The sequence below is a fragment of the Ambystoma mexicanum genome, chromosome 11 (genome assembly GCF_040938575.1).
Source record: "Ambystoma mexicanum isolate Mex_15411 chromosome 11, UKY_AmexF1_1, whole genome shotgun sequence".
NCBI lineage: Eukaryota > Metazoa > Chordata > Amphibia > Caudata > Ambystomatidae > Ambystoma > Ambystoma mexicanum.
In genome coordinates, this window is record NC_090934.1 from 1,255,452,884 (window position 1) to 1,255,469,782 (window position 16,899).

Below are 16,899 nucleotides of genomic sequence, written 5' to 3' on the forward strand. Positions count from 1 at the left end.
TGTTTTTTTACGCGCTTACCCCCAGCACTAACAGACTAATTTGTTTCCATTGCTTCGCCTGGGCTCGCCTCTGCTTGCACCCCTTCGCTCGCATGCTTTCCAATGCCTGAGCAGACTGTGTCGGTGGACCGCCGAGGAGCGTGGGAGAGCCAACCCCGCCGGCAGAATAATACCTCTTACCTGACATCTCACTTGGCTGCAGACCGGCACGGGGGATCAGTACAGGTATTCTTCCACTTTCCTGTCCTGCAAGAGCTTGTTGGAAGCAGGTCTAATCTTGGCTCTAATCACATGGCGATTTTGGGGTGAGTTCCTCAGGAATATGATTTGGAAAGGAAAGCCAGGGTGGAGTGGGGCACACTGTACAAGAGCAAGGGCCAGCCTGTAGGATAGAATGAGAATGGGTATGGAGACATCCATTTCCTAAATCCTGGGAGCTTATCTAATGCCTATTCCCTCCTGGATGTAATTTTGAAACCCCATGTTTTATAGGCGGCATAGGGGTGAAAAGTATTCCTCCTGATTAGCACACCGATGTTAATGAGAAAAAATGTAACTGCACTATGCAGGAATGTGTTGGAAACTGCATTTAGCACATGGGTATAAATTGGGTTCCTCCAATGTGTCCCGTTTGTTGCTAAGCCCAGACCCTCTTCAGCCAGCATTTTGAAGATGCCTAATGTTGAGTTCTCCAATATAAGCAGTGTGAATTCCCTCCGGGATTAGCATGATAACAAATGTTTGTTTGGGACTTCTGCCTTTTCAAGCAGTGTTCACACAAGCCCTCTTTCTATTAAAAACGAGCCCACTAGTGTTGGGCAGTTATTTTGGGCTGTACTTTTTTTGATCAAATGCTGGTCACTTAACTTGGGAGCTTTTGGGGTACAGGTTATGGAATTGCTGCCTCGATGCTGTTGTACCAAATAAGGATCATGTGGGTATACAATAGGTGGGACGAGTAATTTAATAGCACCGAATGTTTCATCCTATTTTTGGCCACCAGTGGTGGCTCTATCCTGCTAAATCTTTTTTGAATAAGTGGATCTTCAAATGGGCATCCCTTATATTCTAAATGTGAAGGAGCCCATTGTACCCAGTTCCTTAGCTTTGCTTCATGGAACTCCATTGGCAATCTTAAGAGAGACACTTCCTAGTCATGCTCCGGCAATTCAAGTAACTGGTGGTTATCGGGAGGGGGAAGTGTGGGGTGCTGTCATAGGCAAGTGCTTCTTCTCCACGTGGGCATTCTTTGTGAGTGTAGTCGATGGTTGGATGCTTTATGTAGTTATAAGGGTTCTTTAGGGGTTTCCTTCGAGCAATCCCCTTTGGAGATCAGAAAATGAAATGGAAGGATCCAGTTGTACCTATGCTCTTGGAGTAACTGCATCTACAGAAAAGGATTTTGGAGTATGGAGTAGATTTGAATGTGCCAGCTTATCATATCTGCATGAACACTCCCTATATGAGAATGTCTATGTATAGTATGGGGCTGACACTGAGTGTACCACAGAAACCAATCACTGTAGTGCGCTGGCTCCAGCTGTGTGGCTATAGTAATTCTAAATAATTGTTTTCTGCATTTTTATTTTACCTACACAGAGTATTACGTGTTAGTACCGTATTGCTTGTATGCTCCCCACTGCTAATTGTTTGCTTTTACATTCTACCCTACCATGAAAACTGTTTGCACTGATTTTGTTTTGCAGTTTCTCTTCTTTGGCAGATTGTTCAAATGCATACACTAGCTTCTTTGGTTGTCATGACATGTAAATGTGTTCATTTATTTTTGCACATACTGGACGCGTCTGTGTGTGCACTGCATGGGAAGCAGTGCAAACTGCACACCTGTGATACGCCTACTGATTCTTAAACGTGTTTACTGTTAATCCATTCTTGGGGGGGGGGGGGGGTAAGTAATCTCATGTTGAACATGAAAACTCAGACTAGGTATCATTGTTGATGCTTCCTTCATGTTAAATATATTTTGGGCATAATGAGGATACAATGCATTGATCGCATATTGAAAGTTCGAGGCTTAGAAATTAAGTTCATCAGGGCAATTCAGTTGTAGGGTGCATGTTACAAATTATGTAGTTTAATGTTATCTTGGTTTTTTTGTTTAGTTAATGACACGCATCCAAGTTTTGATGCACATTGTATTGGAGTAACTGAAAATATGCTTAGATGGTAAAATGCATAAGCCTTCGAAGAACCATAGACTTAATCAGATGGTGGTCACGTAAAATGAGCACTAAAAATGCTGTACTGGACATACCTTTTACTGGAGGGGATTGAGATGGGTTTGGGGGGGAGAGAATCTTTCATTTACTATGCCATTGGCTGTAATAAAGAAGTGTGCCACTTAATCCTCAGATGGTCCCCTGAATCTACAGGGTGATGCATTTATTTATCGCACACTTATTGTGCTTTAGAGAAGGGGGTGGGGGGAGCCATGGCATCTGAGAACTGAATTACGTGCATGCGTTCTCCTGCAGTCAATGGAGTTTCAAGTGAGATTCTTTTTTTTTTTTGAATTTTTATTATTTTGTTCATTTTAACTTGTGACTACCATCTGATAGTCTATGGGCCTTCAAAGGCAAATACATTGTACGCATCTGAGCAAACCATTATCAGTTAGTTTAATAAAAGCATCAATACTTGCTTGGATTATGTGATTTTAACATTAAATTAAAACAGAGTCAAAATAAAACGCCATCAGAACCTATCTTTGTATTGCTATTGAAAGCTTGGTGTACAGGGGGATGGATCAGGAATTCCATTTCTACTGACATTTTTGTTCTAAAATGGTTGAAAGGCCGCAAAGCGAAGTCTTTGTGGCTTTCATTTGGGTATTTGACTAGCAGGGCCCGTTGCTTCACCAGATAATGTAATAGATGACTGTTTGTTCCGGACTTGTACTTCTGAAACAAGTGACTGATATTACTCACATCGCCTACTTTGGCTAATGTCAATCGGTCCCATTTTTAGTTTATAGTTGCAAGCACTCTTTTGAAGCCTGAATGAACTTTAAGTGTAATATGGGAACTCTCACTGGCATTTTTAACATCAATATGACGATCTATTTTCATGCCAAATTCCACAATCCTGCATGCAGGGTAATAGAGAACTCGTTATGTGCAGTTTTAGCCATACATTGTAAGACTACAATAATGCTTCTGTAAACCAATCAAACTGTTGGATGGTTCACTGTTTTTCAAATCATTAGTAGTTATTGGTTCTCTATAAATATCCCATTGAGGGCAACATAATTTGTTTAGCAGAAATTATAAATTGGCTTGCGGTAGGTTTAATCAGACCCTCTTATGAGCCCAGCCAGTAACTCATTTCTTTTTATTGCTTGTACAGTTGCTTATCAGCACTAAATAGACTGCAGAATAAACGATTGGAAGACTTCAAAAGATAGAAAATCACATTCAAGAGAAATCTCGAAAAATACCAAATACCTGCATGGGTTTTCATACTGGTCATATCAGTGTATACAAGTTGTCTCTTGTCATGAATTTTGTAATTCCTTTTGCAATTGGAGTACACTCCTTTTCACTCTTGTCTGGGTTTCCAGTTCCTTTGGATTAATTTATTCAAATAGGATTTCAAATGTCTTCAGATACTCAGAATTCTATAGTCTGCTTCAGTTTAATCATGCTACGGTGTGAGAGGCACTGGAGAGGTCTAGGGAATGGCAGGGAGTGCAAGTAATATGAGTTTAGTAATGCTCAAGAGGGCGCAATGCGCTCAGCCACTCTGCTCATGATCCGAATTGCCCACCACCTTGAGGTAGTTGGATTTGATATGGCATTAATAATGCGCCTTTACACAATTGTTTCAAGGCGCGATGAGGCAAGGGAGGGCGAACAAAGGGAAGACGGACAACAATCGTACTAGGCCAGGTGACATTGAGATTGCGCAAGTGCAGGGGAGGGGGAGAGGAAAAGTGCGAGGGGAAAGTGCAGTACATGGGATCAAACAGTTAATCAATAAAATAGTGCTGCCAACTGGTGGCAAGTGCAAAGGGTAAGTGCAGACTAACAGTGTCCAAGTGCTGGTGGGGGGGACTGTAGGGATATACAAAACGGACCCCAAGTGCAAGATACTGAAGCTTATATAATCATGTGTTCCCTCGAAAGACTGAACATCATTTTATTGGGTGCAAAGCACATTTCCTGCCATTTCTGTTGAAAAGAGCATCTTTCTTTGATAGACTCTGAAACCAATGCCATGCAGCTGGTGGCGCCAGTACCTTGGCACCGGACGAACAAACAATTGTGTGCTAAGCAGATGTCCCTCTATCACTTAATGTATGCATGTATTGCTATTATACAATTTACACAATGCTGTTGCTGTAAATGGACCGAACATTACAACAGGGAAGTATGGAAGACAAAAATGAAATCGACAGTTTTTAATGGATACTTAACCATACTTTCACTTACTAAAAGTAACATGCCATGTTCATGAAGATGAATATTAATCTAGTATTTTATTTATTTATACTTTCATGTGATAGAATGAAAGAAAATTCAAACTTTACACAAACACGTATTCATTAATATCAATAAGAGCAATAAACGGATAATATTCAACAAAAATAAAATTTAAATAAGCAAATAATATATCAAATGTCAAAATGAGAATGAGCAATATTGATATTATCTTTAACCAAAGTGATATTATCTTTAACCAAAGTGCTGTGCAGACTTGTACACATTGAACGATAATATACATATTTACAGACCTATTCACATCAAGATCATGTATAGAATAAAATTTGTAGTATGCCAACAAGAAGTCCCAAATGGCCTAAATGTTCTTCGCATTGCGGTTCTCAAATTATTCAAATCAATGGGCCCAACTTTGATTCAATTTTTAGCCATATATTATAGAGAGCTATAAAAAATGCATATTGCAGGTATTTGTGCAATATAGCCAAAATGGCATTTCACAAATGGTTTGGGAGTTGTGAACAAATTCGCCAAGGTATAGTTCTATTGTACTAGTTAATGTCTGGCATTCCGTTAGAAGATGTTTGGCTGTCTCCAAGCATTCAGATGATTTACAAAGGTGACAAATTTGCTCGAGGACAGGAATATTTTCCCTGGCTCCCAAATTCCTCAGAGTAGGTAGTTGTTCCAATCAAAACAGAGTGATGAAATGGCTGAGTCTTTTCGTAGGGCAAAGGTTCAAATATGCTTTTGGCTTCATGAAGGTGTACAATCTGTATTTGATAAATTGATAGCTCTTTAGCGTACCCAGGTGTGCAAAGTTCTCAAGCCAATCCCAGAGGTCCACCCTTTTCCCAAGTGCATTTTGAACTTCCTTAGTATAAGCTACCCCTCTGTGTCCAACCTATGTATCACAGACAGTAAGGGATTTGAGCAACAACCTGTCATCTTGAGATAGAATCCGGCTCTCCTTTTAAGTACAGTTGCTTTTAGTGATGGGAGACCCAATTCTAGTCTTATCAAGGCCATGGGCACTCCTGGGGACAATCCTAATATCCAACGCCAAAATGTACCTTCCATCACTTGGAGCCAAGCTAAATCAAGAGAGGAGGGCCTCAAGACCGTAGGTGATCTTGGGTGTAAACACTTTATAGAGAGGTGCCGTGTCCCCCAGAGTGTGAAGCCGCCCTGCTTGTTTGAGAATGCAGCAATCAGTGCAGTGACTTTCGCTGCCCTGATTTTACGTCCTTGTCTGCAGTAGCGGTAATCGCCATTAGGCTCGATTTAGATTCGAGTTAACGCAAGGAAGGTGCGTAAGGTATATTAGCTTTACCCATCATCAGGTTAACTCGGGATGCTCTTTTCCCAGTGAATCTGAGCACTTTGGTCTTGTCTAGGTTGATAGACCATTAGAACTAGCATATTCCCATAAAGCGGTAGCGGAGTGCCGAAGCCCACTAATGGTGTTATCAAATACTACCAAGTCATCGTCGTATGCTAGTACTGTACAAGGCTCCTCACCAATTTTCAGTGGGCAATTGTCAATTTCAGCTAGTACTGCCGGAATGTTATATACATAGAGCTTGTAAATCAGGGGTGCGGTTTACCCACCTATTTTGAGTCACTTTTTTGGTCATGTTGACTTCTTGATTTAGCCTAAGTTGGGCCGTAGTGTTTTGGTGCAGGAGTCTCGGATAGTACAAGAGACCTCCCGGGCATCCCATTGATTCAAGTTTCAACCACAGTCTATCTCTAGGGATAGAATCGAAAGCAGCCTTAAAGTCAGTGTATAAGGCATACAGAGGAGGCTGCCCCTTGGTGAGTGCCCGTGTGTGAAATATGTCCATCACCATGAGATTGTGTGATGTAGAAAAATCCCGCCGAAATCCACACTGAAATTTGTTGAGTATGTTGGCCTCGTCTACCCATTTCTGCACTTCACTTAACAACAATGAGGCAAAAAGTTTACCTGTTATATCCAGCATAGAAAGAAGCCTGTAGTTATTGGTATCGGCACGGTTGCCCTTTTTGAAAATGGGAATGAGGATTGATGTTTGCCAAGATTGAGGGATTCTCCCCTGCGCTAAGATCTTTTCAAAAAGTACGGAGAATAACTCCGCCCAAAATACAGGGTAATTCAAAATTACTACATTAGCCAGCCCATTAGTGCCAGGGGCTCTTGACGACTTAAGAGCTTTTATTTTATTCAAAATAACCCCAGGGCATTCTTCGAAAGGAAGGAAAATAGGGGCCTTATACAGGGATGTATTAGGAGACTCGGTCTCCCCTGCATTACGTCCTAAGAATTTTACCCAGACCACCTCACTAATAGGATTGGCTAATTGGTCTTTACCATTCTCCCTAGTCTCGTTCAGCAGAGACCAGATACTGCGAGAGTTCCTAGAGCAGATAGTCTGCACAAGCCTTTGATGGGCACTGTTTCAGCCTTTTTTATATGCTTAATGCTCGTTCTGTAACAGTTTTTGGCTTTTCTAACTCTCTTGCAGTAAAGGGCTTCTGGTAAGTTCAAGGTCTTAATACTACAAATTCCAGCTCTCAACCCTCTCTTGGTATCTCTAATTCCTTTATTGTAGGGGCGGCTGACAACCTCTGTTCTTAGCACGTAGCCCATTTTAGCCACAGCATGTTTTCCCGAGAATGCCAGAATCCATTCTTCAATGGCATTAACAGCCCTGGTGTTAAAATCCAGAGAGCTAACAGAGGAGGAGTATTTGAGGGCTTCCGTCGCTGACCTAATATTTTTATCTGACCATATAATTCTAGACCCTGCACTATTGATGTTAATTCTGCCAATATTCAGTGTGGGAGTGGTATAACTTGGTAATCAGAGAAAACATTGGAACATCGCATGGTCACTCCAGTTGTTCTTGATCACTTTCATATCAGCAACTTTCGATTGCATCTTGGGGTTCATGAATATGTAATCTAAAGTGCTGGAAACTGATCCATTTGTCCAGGTATGTTTCCCCGGCCTATCACCAGGCATGCGGCCGTTAATCATCTCAAGATCCCAAAAAGAGAACAGTTGTAGCCAGCCCAGCCCCGCCCCTCAGCCTCCCTTTTCTCGTGGGTCATTAGGCATGTTGTACTAAGATTCAAATTAGACGATGTGTGACCCTCGCCTTTCATGTGGCAGTTGAAGTCCCCCATGACCACCACTGCCGCATTACCAGGTTTCATTGTCCAAGATGACATTAGGTCCTGAAGTGCTTCTTGTAGGGGTTCTCTAATGACTGATCCTGGTGGATTGTAAAGGTTAACAAGGAAAAACCTAAAGACCGCTTCCCTCTCCATACTCAACCTCTACTGCCATGAGGTAATCCTCAATATTACAATGAATCCTTTGAGAAACCACTGTGTTAACCACCCCAATGAGTAGACCACCAAAGGGGCGGCCCCTTGTACCCCTTTTTGCAAAAGATTGATACACAACGAATCTGTCCCATAGCAAAGGATCCATTGCCCAGGTCTCTTGAAGACAAATACAGCTGTGTTTAGACAGGTGGTCAACTGACCCCTCCAATCTCAGTAAGTGGGCAAAGCCTCTGCAGTTCCACGTAAGAAGAGAAAAGGCTCAATGATTGTGTAAAACCCCCGGGAGGGATTCCGTCAACCATTTTAGAACTTGTTGTACTTCAGCGAGTTCAAGATTTTTCCCTTCAGCTGGCTTGAGACAATTAGGCACGGGTACTGGGTCTGCAATGCCATCAGGGACAATGTTGGGATCAATTTCATTCAGGTCCACATCGATGTCAACGTCAACAGCCCTAAGTTCCTCTTTGTATTTCCTGATCAGCCGCACTGTCGACAGGAAGGTACAATGTAAGGCAGAGACGGTGGGATTGGGACCTGTCAAAGGTTCTACGAACAGGAAATCGTCAGATTTCAATACTCGAAGTTGGGGAATGCAGTAATGTCTGACTAATAACTCAGATTGCGCAAGCCAAGTATTTTTACCACTCTAAGTTCTTGATGAAGAAGATACGATTTTCGTTGATGTCTTTAGAATCGTTCCCAGGTTCAGGAAGTACAGGCACCGGTAAGTTTCCCTCGTGTGCGGATGCTGATGGTTGCTCAGTGCATACTGGTAAGCTAGGTTCTAGATCCATGTCCAAATCTTTCAACAGATCCTCGTCAGCGACCGGACGAATGGATTTTTCTTCAGGCACAAGCCAGCTAGAGAGATCTTTAGTCGTAGGCACCTGTGCAGCTGATCTAGCTAGTCTCTTCTTAGCTTTTTTTGAATGTGTATCCAGCCCTGTCTGTGGCACGACGATAGGGGGTAAGGCACTAGTTTTAGATTTTTTATTTTTGAGCGCCTTCCTCGCCAGTCTACGTTGCTTCCGTGAGAAGAAAATGTGTAGGGGCTTTGTATCATCCCAAGGTCACCAGCATTCTCCTGGGGTGCTTCATAGACTCCAGTGCTGATGATGGATTCTGATGGCTTAGCTTCAGCTTCTTCCATATTATCCTGGTCATTACTTCCTTCCACAATGTGTAAGGCGTGGGATAGGTAAGCTTACGCCTCTTCACGAAGATGGTCCTTCTGTTCTAGCACCATAGTGAGGATGTTCGTATTGGTCGGGATGCGGCCTGACATTTGCAATAAGATTTTGAGCACAAATTGTAGAGCAGCAACTGATTGGAGTTCAGCAATCTCGGTTGAGCCAGGGTGTTGACAATCCAAATCATAGTCCTCTTTGTCTGATACATCCTCCATAGATGCCATTGCTAAATTAGGGGAAGCGGACAATCGTCCACTGCTTCCAATGGAGTTATGTAGGCCAGGAGGAGTGCTCGTGTTGCTTATGTTGTGGGGTAATGAGCCACTTGCTATCGTCAGTGGTGTTTGTGATGACATCCTTCTCTGAATATTTAAGCACAGATCTAAGAGAGAATTGTTGTCAATATCATCAAGATTGGTAGTATTCATTGAGATGCTGCCACTGGGGCCAGGGACTACGGTTTCCTCAATAGTAGTTGAGTTTATTTCCGGAGGTGGATTACTGGAAAGAACTGTGATGGCACCTTGGTCCACTGGCTTGACAAATGTTGCATTCTTCTTGGGTTTGACACCCTTCGTGTGAGTCTCCATGTTCTCCTTTGAGGGTAGTGTCTTGCTTTTCCGCAGATTACAGTTCGAATGGGAGGACCTTTTCCCCTGCTGCATGTCAGCAGAAGGTAAAAAGTCGAAGTCCAACAGAGTTATTTAATCAAAGGAAGGGAAACTCTCCAATGCTAAATTAGATAAGTATAGGGGTTATTGAAAGAAAATGGTTGGTCCCTTCGACCCCGAGGAAATGGAGGGGGATGAACCACAATCCTTGGGGGCTATCCAGGTGATTCCTCCCACATGGGGGCCAGAGGGTTGATCGAGAAACAAAATGTCAAGGTGCCCAGGATCAACGGCCTAAGCCTGCAGTCTCCTGGGCGTATGACCTAGAGACCAGATTGAATTTAACAGGCGACAGTGTCCCCGCCCCCTGCCAAGGAACATAGAGCAAGGCTACTGTAGCCAAAGCTACCCAATCCCGCAGGACACTCCTCAAAAATAGCCCACTGGCAACTGAAGTCACTATGCCACTACTCGCAGCACTTGTCCACACCACGCCCCAGAGAAGCCCAACAATGACCTAGGGGCCCAGCTCCACTGCTCGCAACTCCGTGGTGTGGACGCCACAAAGGCACAGTGTTAAGTCTCGCCCAGTATTTAGCCCAGCGCGCGCCCCTAGGAAGCAGCCCAAAATTAACAGGAGTCCTAACACCCAGCTCACTGTTCCACCGTGGTGGCACTAGGCTGGGTTTCACGAAGTCTCAGCTCCGCTCCGGAGCGGCCCGCTGTTATTACGGGTCCCAGCTCCACAGCCCGTGCCCACAGCTCACCGTGCTCTCAAGTGTCCCTCGGCGGCGCAGTCCCTGCAAGCCACTCTGAACTGCAATGTTGCTTCACAGGGGGGCTTAGCTCAGCACAGTGGATATCGACGGTGCTCCCCGACAATGTGGATGATCCCCACAGGCTCCGATCCCCCCCCAACACCAGGCCGCTCCGAGGCTCCAAAGCTCTGCTAGTGTTAGAGTAAAGGACCCACAACTCTAAGAGCCAACAAGTCTGTCAAGCCAAAGCTAGTATTTTGGTACACCTACAAAAAACAGCCATATTTAACTAAGAAAGTGAACACTGTATGATCAACTAGCATTTAAAAAGGCCAAAGTGTGACCAAAGCCTATGGTTTCTTTTTAATGAAAAGCCTGCCAAAAAATATTTTTTTAATGTTCGGAATTCTTCAACCCAGGCAGCAGGAATGGCCTTTATACCAATGTTACTAAAATTTTAGGAAACTAGTCTGTGTTAAGTCTATTAGTAGGCCAGCAGCTTCAAAGTATCGAGTGGTGCCACAAAATCAATATTTGTTGGGACACACAGAGATGTCACTTTGAACAGAGGAAGATGTACCAATCCAATTGCAATAGGTTGCTGCCAAGACAGATAAGTGATATGTTTAGTAAAGCAAACCCATAGAGATCAATATTTTAATCCATGAAATCAAAAATGTTCAAAATAACATTGCCCAACCACCTAGCCCAAAGGACTTGCTACCCATAACGGACCAGGGAAGTAGACAAGTGGTCTCAAATTTCAGCATTCTCTCATCCAGAGAACTGGATACGATAGGTACCACTAACTCGCAAATGCTCGGATGTGATCACCAAAAGTAATTGTTGTAAAGCAATAGCTACTAAAGTAATACATTGAATCCTGTTCAAATACAAAATAATCATTCATTAGTTAGGCCTGATATGTTAGAAAAAGTAACACACTTTTAACTGCCAAAACCTTGAATCAACTTGGAGGGATACGCTATACCGTACCAACGGAACTGTATATAGTAGGGCATATCCCTGGCACAGATGGAGCCAATGTATTACCCATTGTGGAACATATCACTTAACCCCTGAGATCACCACAACTAATAGATATTCAGTCAAGTGAAGTAAATGCAATTCCAGCCTCTGGCCAAAATTCATCTGCAGTTATTGCAAAGGAGTTATGTAACCCCATTGTACAAGAAGCTGCAAGTAGTGGGGTAGCCAATGTAGACACGGCATAGTTTGCTGCAGGAGTGAAGATGGAGGCCCTATTGAAGGCATAGGTCCTATGCTGAAAGAGATCCTCCTGGACTGCGAACACACCTCCAGGAAATGATTTATAATAAAAGAGGATGTGTGAGGCCGGTTAGAGGTCGATAGATGGGGCTAACGATTTGTGTGCCAAGGGCCATGCCCACATTCAGTTACAGGACAGGCCCTTGTAAATCAAAAGAAAAAGAGGAACACCTTTGTCAACTTAATCAACAGTAAGACACTTAATCCTTCATCCAAAGAAACAAATAAGTTATTGAGGAACAAGAATTCCGGCAAGAACACTCCAATCTAGTAACGACGTGAGGGTAGAACCAAAACCATATAAAAAAAGGTTTGAGGGGGGTAGTCACTCTCCCACCTGGCAGCAAAAACGTGTAACTGCCTCCCAAAAGACATAAGACATAAGCAATACAAAGGATCACCTGCAATTCAGAAAACTACTAAAAACTGGACTACCTCAGAGTCCGAAGGAAATGACTAGGAAACTAAGACTCTGTTGGAAACAGAGCACACCTCCACAGTTTAACATGGATGGAACAAGCCAGAGAGCGCCCAAGAAAGAACCACTCCCTACATTACCCACCCCATATCATTACCCTAGACGCAGGGACCCAGCTACTGACGGGGGGGAGCATAACCAATAACCAGCAACCCAGGAGATCTTGGGGCACCGGGTCCTCGGTGGGAGGGGGACCCCTACAAGAAACTAATAATCCAGCCTGGGGCGGGGAGGGCGCCACAACCTCATGTCCACAAACCGCTAGACAATTACAGAGGAATGCCACCTCCATGCACAGTGCCTGATGATTAAACCACTACTGAACGTCCGGCACACACAACAGAAAGACGATGAGCAAAGGTCCAAAACGAGGTAAAAAAAAACACTAACTTAAAACCTCAATTTCTGCATACATTTCTCAAATGCAAACAATCGCAACCACCTCTCTGCACAGCAACCCGCACGCACTTCACCACACTGCAACAACAAACACATAGCCATGCACAACAACGCATGGAAATTGTACCAACCCATAAAACGCACCCAAGCTCATCGGACTGTGCAAATTGAACTGAAGCTCTTAACAGGACATCACAACTCTCGCTCTATTATTGCTATACCCTACTAACCCCCCACACCTTCCTTCCAGATCTACCGGGGACCCCTCTGGTGGTGATAGTGCATGGTATAAATGCCCTTTAACATTAAAAAATGCACCCATTGGATTAGATCTAAAAGGGGGGGATGTTGCTTAATTATCAGAGGAGACCTAAGAGCTTGTCTTTGACTGCTGGCTTTGGACGATGGAAATAAAGATTACGTCAGCATAGAACTTGGGGACGAAACATTAGCTGTGGGTTTAATTTCCATTGACCACAGGTTGTATCCCCTCAATGTTAACCTACAATAAGATATAACCCCGCCTTGGGCTGACACAATTAATAATGGACCCAATATTACACCCGCTATTTATGGTTACTCTCCCCCAATTGCTTCTAGCATATCAACAGGATCTATGGTAGCTAATAGTGTCTACACTGTGCCTGCCCAAGGTAGTAAAAAGGAATTGGGAATGGGGGATGTGGAAGGACAAGGCAAACACCTCGAGTGCAGGTTGTTAAGGGTCTATTCTTCTCTTCGCCGGGGGCAGGGAGTATCACAACCAGCACCAGAGGGGCAAGTACTGTCATGTAACAAAGTTGGCCTAGCACAAAACATACCTGATAATGATTGGTGCAGCTTGATTAGATCCTCACATTTAACTGTTTTCAGGTGACCTGGGCCTTTTCTCCCATTCACATCCAGGGTTATGCCACCTGCACTATTAAGGTATTGAAAAGTATTGGGGGCAGACCTAGTGGTGGTCTTACATGGGTGGATTCATCCGCAAACATAAAGGTGGATGTAATCAGTTGTGGAGGAAGAGACTTCCAGGAATCAGTTGAGGTTCATTGATGGAACATCAGTCCTTTTAATTCATCTCTACAACAGAGTATTCCAGTGGCAAACAATCAGTTTTTCATCCAGCTAAAAAAATTGTAGCCTGGAGAAGTAAATACCCAAGGGGAGGAAATATTATCGTAGCATGGTATTTTAACATGCAATATGACCCCCTTGAGATGATGAATGGGCTATCGGATGAGGAGGATGGGATGTGGGACATACCTGTTCTAAATGTCGTTAAACCCAAAAAGCAACATAAACATGTCCTTGAGATTGCAGGAATATGGAGCACTTTCTGCCTTAGTCTATTTTTTTTTTAATTTAGTCCTTATGACGCTCACTGTCTTTTGCACATCAATAACATAAATCACTTTATATAAATAACATGGACAAAATTATCGCATTCAATAGCATAAATAACTTTATACAAATAGCACCATGTGTAAAAAAAAAAAGAAAAAATCGAACCACATTCATTCAAAAAACATAAACACTAAAATTCAATGATAAAATCTAATACGAAATAGAAGTACCTCAGGTCAGCTCATAAGATAAAATCGAAGGGGGAGGAGGAAAAAAATCTTAACTACCCCTGACACTTATTGGACTGTTTATTTTAAGAGGCCATGTCTTGTAGGAAATATGCATGAATTCCACTTCCCATGGGTAATTTCCCCAAGTATTGTTTCCAGACATAGTATGTGGCTGCAGTTATTACCATGGAATATGCCATATTGATCTTGGGCCAAAATTGGGTCGTGTTAGATTCAAGCCCTTCTGTCACATAGTGATCGTAACTTTTCCCATATTCTGTGTCCAGAGCTTCACATCCCAACAGCACATGATGTACCGTCTTTATCTACTTGGTGCAAAATCTGTACCTACACTTTTCCCGCGGGATGCCTCCGTACATTCGTAGACGGGCCTATGTTTAACTGCATGCATGTAACAAATCTACTTAATTTCATGCTTGTCAATTTAACTAGATGGGCCTGGGGTTCATTAAGAGGAATCCCTGTTTTATATATTCCCGATACCTTTGTTTTGTATTAAGTTGTTCTGCGTTTTCGACCTTGTCATAATATATTGATTTTGCTCTAAGCATCACTTTGAATTGTTCTGTTTTCCCCTCACTCGGCAATTCAAATATTCAGACTGCATAGGTGATCCAGTGCAGTGTTGCTTAGTTCTACATGTGCCAAGTTTCTCCTGGTTTTGTCAGTTCCATTTATTAACCAGTTGGTATGTTCCAGCAAGGAGTTTCTTAGCGTTTGGCCGCCTTCCATTTTGTATGTTGAACCAATATATAATAACCTTCGAGCAATTTTCCAACACAATAAAAGGGAGGTTAATCCTAGTTCCAAGCACAAGGCCTCGACTGGCACTGCCTGTGGAACTCCTATTATTGACCATAGGAGTTTCCCCTCTAGTTGATCCAGTCAATGTATGTGCTGTAACAGGAGGGTTTCTAGAGCATACATTATTGCAGGTATTGCGCTTTTCACATTTGCTTCATGCAGTGCTTCCACACTGCTACCAGACTTTTAGACCTAGCTTTTAATAATTTGCCATCTTCCTATAATCTTCGTCTGTACTAGATCCCTGTCTGTGTGCGTATTAGGTGTCGCAAATATTGGACTACCTAGGTAGATGTAAGATTCTTCCTCTTCCAATTTGATTACACCCAGGAACTGATTATTATAAATGTTTTGCTTCCCTCCCAAAATCATGATTTTTCGATTTGCGCTGGTTGATCTTTAACCCATTAATGTTTGCAAGTTTTTTCTAGTCAATCCAAGGCCCTCTGGGGTCTATTGGCGTTTTGGTCCATGAAGATTGTGTCTGCATAACAGAGATGAGGAACCGGTTCACCCGCTAGCTTAAATAGAAAGTTCAAACATTCCTTAAAGTATTCACACAAACCACTTGCATACAAGTTATAAAGAGTTTGGGCTAGAACACAACCTTGTTTAAGGCCTAGGTTTGTGGCAATCTGTTGTCATCATCCCCTCCTGGAAAGTTCTCACCACTAAATTTGTCTCCGTATATAGTTCTCTGATAAAGTACAATAAGAAGGGGTCTATTCCCCCAGGCCTCCAGTTTTGCCCAGAGTCGATTTCTAATACAGTGGCCCCAGAGTAGTCCACAAATGCCACATATAATCTGGCCCCTGGGGTTTTCATAATCTCTGAATATGGGTGGTCAAATTGATTCTAGCAATGTATCGCACTGCCTCCTCAAACTAGTTTGGCTCATGTTCAGGATTCCCTTGCTCTTAATCATCTATTAATCTCTTAGCAAAAGATTATTTTTATTTTATGTATTTATATAGCGCTGCAACCCACAGGCATCAAAGTGCTTACGATGAGACAGAGTACTTAGTGACAGGACAACAGAGATGAAGGTTAGAGTATGAAGTCTGTACTAGGGATTTTGATTATATTTGAGAGCTGTGTCTTAAGTTTCTTCCGGAAAAATTAAGTAATTTGTTTCGGTTCTTAAGTTCAGGGGTAGCTCTTTCCATTTGGTGGTAGCCTTAATAGCAAAAGATCTACCTAGGCCATTTGTTCTTGTGGGGTTTAGACATAGGTGTCCTTTCTTACTAGATCTCGGGTTACGGTTTGGCTCATACCAGGAGAATTGCTTCTTTAGATATTCAGGAGCCTTTCCGTGGAGGCAGCGGTGGACTAGTGTTAAAGATGTGGAAGAGTATTTGGTCTTCCATGGCGAGCCAATGGAGGTCCCTCCTCTCACCTGTAATGTGTTCTCTTCTATTTTTGCCAGTTGTTCTTATGGCCTTGTTTTTAAAATATATGACATTGTTTTATGTTCTTAATGCTGGCTCCCAGTAAGAGAGCATTTCCATAGTACAGTCTAGAGATGATGGTGGCCTTGGCTATTATACTATTTTGTTTGTTGAGCAAAGGTCTGATGTTTCTGAGTAGTCTTTGGTGGTACTGACAATTTCTTTTGAGTTAGGCAACTTGAGCCTCTAGCCCCAGTGTTACCTGTAGGTAGATGGCCAGCATTTTTACTTTTTCTGAAACTTTGATTACCGTCTCTTTGATTTCAAACGATGAAGAGGCAGTGCCTGGCTTTTTTTTGGCGCCCGTGGGGCCAAAAATCAAGAGCTCAGTTTTGGTGCCATTTAGGCACATCCAATTCGCCTTCATCCACTGTCTTGGCTGTAGTTCCCGCTGAGCTCTAGTATCAATTGCGTATTGTCGATGAAGTTGGTAAGAAATACGCCTAGTTGTGTTAGCAATGTGCATAAGCAACGCAAGTACAGGTTGAAGAGCAACGGGGAGAAGCTTGCCCCCTGTGCGACACCGC

The 16,899-nt window shown here is 42.9% G+C and overlaps 1 protein-coding gene across 7 annotated transcripts in view; it reads left to right on the top strand.

Moving 5' to 3' along the window:
- Positions 1 to 16,899, top strand: part of CSNK1G1 (casein kinase 1 gamma 1) — a 1,083,432-nt gene that overhangs the window by 924,660 nt on the left and 141,873 nt on the right. For 4 of the 7 annotated variants that reach the window (XM_069624685.1, XM_069624684.1, XM_069624686.1 and 1 more), the window contains one exon: positions 115 to 225. The exons of the other annotated variants lie outside the window; for them this stretch is intronic. In XM_069624685.1, the coding sequence (XP_069480786.1) occupies positions 115 to 225 (111 nt within the window). The remainder of the gene's footprint in view (positions 1 to 114; positions 226 to 16,899) is intronic. 7 annotated transcript variants of the gene reach the window in all.